This window comes from Alligator sinensis, unplaced genomic scaffold (assembly GCF_000455745.1).
Source record: "Alligator sinensis unplaced genomic scaffold, ASM45574v1 scaffold215_3, whole genome shotgun sequence".
NCBI lineage: Eukaryota > Metazoa > Chordata > Crocodylia > Alligatoridae > Alligator > Alligator sinensis.
In genome coordinates this window covers 1,571,353-1,580,487 of record NW_005842175.1, presented here as the reverse complement: position 1 = coordinate 1,580,487, position 9,135 = coordinate 1,571,353, and the positions used below count along the sequence as shown (strand labels likewise).

Here is a 9,135-nt window from a genome sequence, read left to right as displayed (position 1 = left end):
ACTCTTAGCCTCAATGATATTCCCAAATAATTTAGCATTTTGGGAAAGAGCATCTCCTCCTATCAGCTTTGAATTAGTTACATTTTAATGTTACTGAATGTCTTCCTCAGCATCCATTTTCTTCTGGTCAATCCCATGTTGATTCCTCATTTCATGGTCTTGTTTTTAAAAGTACCTGATAAATGACATGGAGATGGGAACATATGCAAGATCCCAATGTCAGGTCAAGAGTGACCATATGTAACTTCAAATTTTAAAGCTCTTCCTGCCTTGCTGTTTATTAAAATGTACAATGCAGTCTTACATTGCCATGAGGAACCTTCTGAATGAAATACCATGTGAAGAGACAGACTATGAAGACAACAAACAAAATCACTTAATTACAACTTAATGTTTGTGACCAGCACAATTTGGGGCCAATTGTTAGTGTAGGTTGTTTACTGCTGTCTTCCAACTACTTACTGGATAGTCTGCTGCCTATGAAGGCCTACAAAAATCAGACAGTAGGGTCAGACAAACCAATGTATTGTAAGTAAATACAGTCATGAGACATTACTTGGAAAGGGAAGTCACTGGAGCTTGGGCGCTATTCTACATGGAAATTAACCCTTTAACTAAATGTAAGCCCAAGAAGGCTATCAAGAAAAGTCCTCCCTGTGTACCACAGATGACAGCCTCTTGCTAGGAATGCTCTAGACGTTACTATCAGGGATAAAAAATACAAGACCCCTCCCCCAGGCAGGTATTCATTTATTCTTTTGGACAGCTAAGCTCTGTTTTGCTTGTGTGTTTCACTCTGGTGCATTTCCTGATGAACCAGGTTGGGGTCATAATTATTATGTAACAAAGATGAACAGAGGTTTTAAGTCAGAGGCCAGGATTAGGAAATAGAGGATGTTAATTGGTAACGTCTGTAGAGAGGAGATGGAGCTATGTATAAAGGGTTGATTGTCTGAAAACCCAGCAAAACCTAATTGTGAACCTTCAGTTCAGACAACAGATTCCTCCATAGGTTATTGGGATGTACTAAGTCCAGACTAATTATTTGTCTAATGCAAGATGTGAATCCAAGAAAATATTGCTAAAAGTTCTTGTTATAGACTACATGAATGTCTGGCTACTGCAACTTGCTTTATTAAGATCTGTTCCAAAACTGGACAGGACTCTGTAAAGAAGAAAGTGCAGTAGTAATTCCCCATCATAGTCTATTATACAAAAAGTTCCAAGTTGATACACCCTAGGGCAAGATGTTATGTCACCGTGGTTTTAGGAAGCTTGCGGTTTATATTCTCCATCTCTATACTGGTTTACTATGCAAATTGGGAGGTGGGGGTACACTTTTCTCTTTCTCAAGAAGGATTCTCTTCTACTTAGTTTTCCTGCTGTGACATTGTGAGGACATAGCTTGTTTGCCATGTTTTCAAGACAAAGTGAGGCATTCTCAGATTCAAAAAGAAGAGACTTGTTGAGAAAATATATTGAATCATCATCATGCCATCACACTTAAAAAAATAAATAAATAAATAAAAAACCAGAAAAAACCCTCAAAAAACAATTGAGCAACCTACAACTTTCAAACAACAGCAGAATAGCTTGTTGCTGCAGAATCCATTCCACTGCACAAATGATGAAAACTGGAGGGCAAAGGGTGCTCACAGCAGCATGTCCATCAGTGCTCTATACATCTACTGCTAGAAGCATGTTGCAGTTTCATTCTCCCTCTCCTCCATCTCACTCCTGTCTTCATTTAAATGGACTTGATTGCTCTTTGTTTTAAACCTTTTTAAACTGTCTCCAACAAAGAAAGCAAATCCATTGTGGGTAACTGGCTTTCCTATGTCCTACTCCAAGATGGTGAGGCATGAAGATAATGGACAACTCTCCTCACTCCCAGATAACAGAAAGCAAAAGGAGTGCAGAGAAGAGCAGCCAACTCAATCCAGAGATTTTACACCCTTTCTTTGTCCTTCTCAGTAGTGTTATTCCACATTGTGTTAATGCAAGAGGAATTCCATGTAGACAAACTGCTAAAACATGAAGGAATCTGCTAGAGAGTTTTAGGCAGTTGCCTTGAATTATTAGAACTTCAGGATACTGAAATTGAGTGTTTTAAACAAAAGAAGACTTAACACGTGGAAGATTTAAAATGTGGAAGACTTTTTCAGCATAGTTGGGTGCTAAGTGCTCTGGTCCTAGCACATTCTGACTCTCACCATCCAGAAGATCTCTGCTTGTTATCCTTAGACAATCAGTTACTGCTCAGTGTGGTGCATGGCACTCTGTTTAGTGTCCAGTGCTTACCCTGGGTAGGCAGGGATGGCTGTGGGGGGTACTGCCCTGACTGCACCATATACTGTCCGTCCTCGGCCCCTTAGATGGGCTCCTCGAAATGCGGCTGCTGTGGTGGCTGCAGTTGGATAGGGAAAGCCTGGAACTGTAAAGACAAACAAGGAGAAAGGTGAAGTAAATAACAACCTTGGGTCGATAAGCAATCGCCCGCTTCCAACAAAATAACACAAAAGTCTCCGAAGTTGTGGGATGTTCTGCATCTGTCCTGCAAAGGGGCATGCCTCCTGCTACATCATGGCCCTGAGGGGGAGAAGGGCTGCAAAGACGCCTGGCATGCAAGGGGTTAATGCTATGGCATGCCTCATCCATCACAAACATAGCATAATTCCCTACCCCCTCCCATTCTGACACCCCCATGCAGTCTGGTTAGAAAGTCCAAGCAGCACAGAGTTCCTACCTATACAGCAGGAGACTTCCAACATTTTGGAAGCCCTTTCAGAAATAATTTGTTATGAGACCCTTAAAAGAAAATGGTCAACTGACATCAGAGTCCTCTTTTCCCCCTCTTTGCCAACTCCCCTCTCCCCCAAGTTCAAGCCAGAAAGACAGGATGCCCCATGTGCAAGAGCAGAAGGAATTCCCCATAAGGTGCCAGTTTACCGAGAGCCCATCTTCCTTTGACAAATGTGACCAGTAACCGGTTCCATGAATATTGGGCCCTGTTTTATTACGCTTCATGCTGGAGTAAACTGGCTCAGGGCAAAACAATGTCAAACCCTCAGAGGCAGCTGTAAACACAATGCAATAACCGATACCCAGGAGGAGCCAGTCGCAAGGCACAACTTCAACCCAAGATGCTTCCAGGTGCATGCCACGAGAGGGCCTGCAGCAGACTCGCGGTTTAGCAGCTTGTATAATATGTACTTGGGGGATTTGCCTATTTGATGTCTTTGGTTTCAGAGCAGAGGCAATGGCACTCTCCTTAAGCTCCCCTCCCTCCTGGTGTATCACTTCTTTGTTTGGCTGGGGCTTCCAGAAAGCAAGCACAAATGTACTGCAAAACTCAAAGATTCTGGCCGCTGCTCAGCCTGGTGGCAAATCTATGCCCAGCAAAACCCATCCTTTTAAGTATATATTATACAGGCTGGAGAAGAGAAGGCTAACAAGTCATTGTTTACTCAAGCACAGTAACAATACAGGGGCCAATAGGGGCTACTTACTGATTAAAGGAATGTAAGTGTTAATACCCCCCCTTCCTGACAGGGGCACTGCGGCGTCATTGCCCAGCGAGACATCTGCTTGAAAGCTGGACGCTAATTTCATTTTAAAAAGAATAAAAAACGTAAAAAAGGTTATAAAGAAACAGCAGATTGAGAACACAAACAAATACCACTGCAGTTAAATGGCAGAAGTCAAAGTGTCTATTTAAGTTCTACCTGCATATAACTCAGGGCCGTACACTGCTCCAACCACAGGGCTCAACTTCCAACCTGTAACAGTAAAGACAGCAGTGAATGCCAAAGTCTACACCTGTAGACAGAATGGGGAAAGTAAAACAACAGGAGCTTCACACCTACAGCTCTGCTGTAGGCTCATCTCCCAGTAGTGCTTCCACAAGGCTGTGTTTTTGGATGAAAGCAGATTGCCTTTCTGAATGTCAGGGCCTAGGTATAGAGCACTATATGAGAGGGCAAGGCAAAATGCTGGCTAATCCACTGTGTAAGCTGCAAGTTACAGAGCTGAGCAGAATACCAACTCTCTCTTATACAGGTGCATTACAAACCCCATATTTGACCTGTGGAATTGTGCGCTCTTCCCATGATCTTTGCTGTCGATTCCGACTAACCTGAGGAGTCACTGAGAATGTTGTAGATTCTAAATCGTTAGCTGAGCCTGCAATCAGAGGGAAGTCATCTTATAGCCTAAATATCTCAAAACACGCTGCTTGTGGTATTTGCTAGAGATTCACTCGACCAAAACATGGCAATCAAGCAGAGATTTCCTGGGTAACTGAATTACATGGAATGTCTCATAAAAGCATTTTAAATGAAGTCTGTTCCTTCTGCATTTTCTCCCCTCCATTTATTTTAATTTTCCTGCCTCCCCAGATCGCTTTGCAGATGCAGTTTCTCCTCGAGAATCATTTTTAATATAATCTTCACAATGGGCAACAAATGCAAATATATGCGAGACTGAGTAATGTTAAAATAAGAAGTCTGAGGTTTGGTGAGACGCCTACCATTGTAGGAAACAGCATGAGAAGAAGCACATTTCCCAGAGAGCAGAACCATTGTGTGTCTCTCTCTCTCTCCGCTCTGTCCATGGAGGGGAGAGAAAGAGGGAAGTCCAGACCCTTGAAAAGGATCCAGTCTGACTTCCACTAACAGTCTTGACTTTTCAGGGCAGGCCTTACCTTCTTGGCTGGTAACTGCAGGTTTTGATATTTAAACAAGCTCTTACTCTCCCCTCGTACCCCTTCTGAAGTTCTGAAAAACCTACTGCACATTTAACAACCTCAGCTAGTTTGGAGGTCTCACGAGCATCATCCTGACCTAATTTAGCAACAAGCCCATCAATGTCACCACTGGAAGAGTAACGCTGAATGATAATGCACCTCCTCACTGAAAGAGAGTGCTGCTGCTACACTGCTCACCTTCAAAAGCAAAATACTAAGATGATAGATGCACATACAAAGGCCCTGGAAAGATAGATATGGATACAGGTCCCAAACCAGCATCTCTCACTTCATGGCACAAAGCATTAACCAAAAAGCCCCAACCCTAGCCAGGCATCAAACACCCTTACTTTATTTTAATGTTGATTTTATGGGTCAACAAAGCAAAAAGATGCTCCTGCATCCTACCATGTAACCCAAGCCCTGGTTCCAAACAGCCCTGTAGGTCTCTGCCCTTATTTTTAGGATAAACCAGTATGATAGGTTTGCACTTCCACAGAGCTTTTCACTACAGGATTCCAAAAAGTACTTTACAAACATTCATCAAGTTCCAGAACACTCCTGTGAGGTATTACCCCAGTTAAAAAATAACTTCAGGTCAGACAGTAAGTCTGTAGGAGAGCTCAGTATTTTCAGCGCTGTTCCAACCCTCAGACCCAGGCTCTCTCATTAACTACTGCATGTTTAACTTGTTTCCCCACTGTGACTGGGAACCGTTCTGCAAGTCCTAGAACAACATTGATAATAGGGCTGTGCAAAGCTTCGGTCCCTGATTTGATTCGGCCCAATTCGGTGACTGAATCTCCAAATCTGAATCGAATCAGAGTACCCTTTAATCTCTCCAAGTTGAATCGGAACCCTCCAAATTGATTCAGAGAGATTCGGACATAGACACAGCTTTAAACGTTTTTTCTACATACCTCAAGGTGGCTCATGAATGCTGTGATGTTGGGGTGCATGGAGTGTCCCACAGAAGTGTAGGGGGCTCCCCAGCACGCTCAGCAGCAGACTTGAAAGTGGACCAGAAACACTTCCGGTCCACTTCTGGGTCTGCCAGAGAGTGCGCTTGGGGGCCCCCTGCACCCACCTGACTTGGCAACTGGTGCCTCCTGGGTCTGGGGGGGCACCTGGGGTCCCCCTGCAGCCGATTGCCAAGGCAAGGAGGCGCAGGGGGGCCCCAGCACACTCCTTGGCAGACCCAGAAGTGGACTGAAGTACTTCCAAACACATGGAGGGCCCCCCCGCAGTCCTATAGGACGCTCCATGCGTCCCAGCATCGCAGCATTCACGGGCCACGCCTGCTACCTCGAGGTATGTAGAAAAAACATTTAAAGCTATGTCTATGGATGAATCACTGATTCTCTAAATCAGCATTGAATCTTCAGATTTGGATTCAGCCGAAATGAATCACTGTCCCCGATTCGGGCTGAATCCAAATCCTAGTTGAATAGGGCCTGTTCCGCACAGCCCTAATTGTTAATTCAGTGTCTCATTTCTGTTGCCAAGATTTAAAGTATACAGCATCCTATACAATTAAACAGTGTTCAGCTCCTAGAGAAAAAGAAAGCATTTTTATGCAACACGGATACAGTTAAACAGGAGTATTGCAGTGCAATCTAGAAACAGCAGACAGACTTGTTGGCTTCTAACTGGAGCAGTTCTTCATTCACAAAGCAACTTAGGGCATTTATACACATACTTTTTTGCGCTGCGACAATTGAGTCTGCTCCGCATGCAAGCTGACACACTTGTAGTTGTATAAGTGACAAAATGCATGTCAGCATGCAGAAAATGGCGGCAGTGCGCTTTTGAACTGAAAAACCTTTGGTGTGTTTTAGTTCAAAAGTGGACTGCCGCCATTTTCTGCATGCTGACGTGCGTTTTGCCGCTTATACAACTGCATGAGACACATACCTGTGTAAAAATGCCCCTCATGTTTTCTTATTTGAGTTCCTTAGAAAACTACTGAAAATAAACAAGCTTTTTGTCTCAGCTTTTACTGTTACAATTAAGTTCAAGATTCAAGGAAAAAAAAAAAAAAAAAGAGACAGGCGTCTAAAGTTAGGCTGCTAAATCCACTGATTTAGTTGCCTAAATAAGTGACTTGAGTGTCAAAGGTGTTGAGCGCTCAGCACATCACGATGAACTCAACAGGAGCTTTTAATAGGGTCACGCAATACTGCTCACTGGACAGAGCAGTGGGATGGGACTCAAATGCCTGGGTTCTCTTTCTGGCTCTGCCACTTGCCTGCTGGGCAAATCATTTCACCTCTCACTGCCTCATTTTTCCTACCTGTAAAATGGGCATAATGTTTTTTGCCTCCTTGGTAAAGTGATCAAAGAACACTATATAGACACCAAGTAGTATTTGTTTTTTGCAGAAGAGATTGCAGTGTTTATTATCCCCTCCTTCCCCACTAACATTTCATTTACCTGCAAACCTCTCCTGAATCTACAATAAGCACAAGCATTCTCTTACCATTTGCATATGGCGTGACCATCTTCTTATTGGTCATTACTCGTGCTGTGGCATTGTTCACCTAAAAGTAAGAAAGGGGATGGGGAGGAGAGGGGAGGAAGCACAGGATATTAGGAAAATGCTGGAAATCTCTCTAGTATCACATACACTATACAGCTGAGCGCAAAGAAATCAAACAACTAGCTTTACAAAAAGGCAAGACATTTAAATTACTTTTACAGTTGCCATTTAATTATAAACATTACAGCTAAATGTGGCACTTTTAATTATGCATTAAACAAAAGGCCAACAAGAGTAAGAGGGATTTTCAGACGTCCTGCCATCACTGAGTACAATGGATATCTACAGCTCGCCAATCCAAAGGCAAAAACATTGCTCCCTTAGCCAAACTCCATTAGAGTCAGAAGAATGATGGCTGCTGAATCTCAAGAAGAAGAGCAAAGCAGGTAGTGAAGTAGAGCTACCTTGGTCTAGAAGCCCATCATTAAGCTGTGGTGGTCCACTGATGTCACTAACTGGTCCACAGACAGAAAAGTAATTTTGATTCCAGTTGCCTTAAATTTAATCTCTTGAGGCCAAAGAAGATTGTTTAAGTCCTCTTGAGCATTATCCTCCAAACTCAGTTTCAGGATGTTTGGACTTGCTAATTTGGTCACCTCTAAGTACAAACTCTTCATTAAAAAATCTCTTAAAAACAACAGTATGGAAAGAGTCTCACTGTGCCTTCCACCCTCATTACAGAGCTCTGCGTATTTGGAAGCATTCTGAGTGCTACAGCAAGTGGGTGTTGCAGCAGAGATGGTGCTGATAAAGAAAGGATGGATGGGGTTTGGAAGCCAAGTTACTGCAGCCCTGTGTCAGGCACAGCCAGCAAAGTTCTTGTGAGGAGGGTGAATTCTTTTATCTGGAGTCAATGATCTGTCAAAATTTCAGGTCAAAATGAAACTGAGGGCAGCATTCAGGAGAAGTAAACCTCAGAGAGTCCTATTATACCCTGGGAGGGGCGTGTTCATGGAATGGCAAGTCCTTGCAGGCCAGGGGAGTCTGAAACCACATTTACTCTAGTTTGGGCCTCAAAACAATATAAACATTACACATTTAAAAAGAAAGAATGGGAAACAACAATGATGAGACTGAGAGCATGCAGTTACAACACACAGAGAGAAAAGAAAGGGAAAAAAAAAACCCAAACAACTGATCCAGAGGTGTGGAAGGAGGGGGAGAGGGAGGGGAGAGGATCTCACAGACAATCATTAAGATGGAGCGAGTGCCTGAAATCAGCTGCTACAGCAAAGTGCAACACAAGCACTTAAAGGAAAAAACTGCCAGAACCAATCAGAAACCACCAGTCAGCAAAGAGAGACCAACAGCTGCATTTAACAGAGTAAAAAAAATAAACTGGGGAGGGCAAGAGAGAGACAGAGAGAGAGAGAGAGAGAGAGACAGACAGAGAAAAAACAAAATCACAGCTACAAACAGGTCTCAGAAAGACAGCAAAAGAGAAAGGGGCAAGAAAGAGTGGAGGAGATGGGTGCATTAATAAAAACCAGCCAAACTGGAGTTCAGTAACTCTGAGTAAGATGTGCAAGGGGAAATCACCATGAAGTCAGTAATCAAACAGCTCAGACTGCTACAAAACAATATGTACATCCAAAGTCCAGGCGGCATTACTCAACAGCATTGAAAAGAAAAGGGGGGAAAAAGGGGAAAGGAGGCGGGTGGGGACAACAAGTCAGATCACATTTTGTAGTGTTAATGTGAGATGGCAGATGGATTTTTCTTTCTTATTTAATTTTGTCGTTGTAATTTTAAAGAAAAAAAAATTAAAAATAAGCTTCTTCTCTAGTGCTTTTGTTTCACTTACCGCCAACTCGTACCATCGCCAGCATTGTGTATAGTTACCATGGAAAGA

General features: G+C 43.1%; 1 protein-coding gene across 11 annotated transcripts in view; it reads right to left on the bottom strand.

Annotated features, from left to right (window-relative positions):
- RBFOX2 (RNA binding fox-1 homolog 2) overlaps positions 1 to 9,135 on the bottom strand; it is a 230,301-nt gene that overhangs the window by 21,623 nt on the left and 199,543 nt on the right. For all 11 annotated transcript variants that reach the window (XM_025206858.1, XM_025206857.1, XM_025206861.1 and 8 more), the window contains 4 exons: positions 7,224 to 7,284; positions 3,726 to 3,779; positions 3,510 to 3,602; positions 2,302 to 2,434 (listed from right to left, as the gene is read on the bottom strand). In XM_025206858.1, coding sequence (XP_025062643.1) covers positions 2,302 to 2,434; positions 3,510 to 3,602; positions 3,726 to 3,779; positions 7,224 to 7,284 — 341 coding nt within the window. The remainder of the gene's footprint in view (positions 1 to 2,301; positions 2,435 to 3,509; positions 3,603 to 3,725; positions 3,780 to 7,223; positions 7,285 to 9,135) is intronic.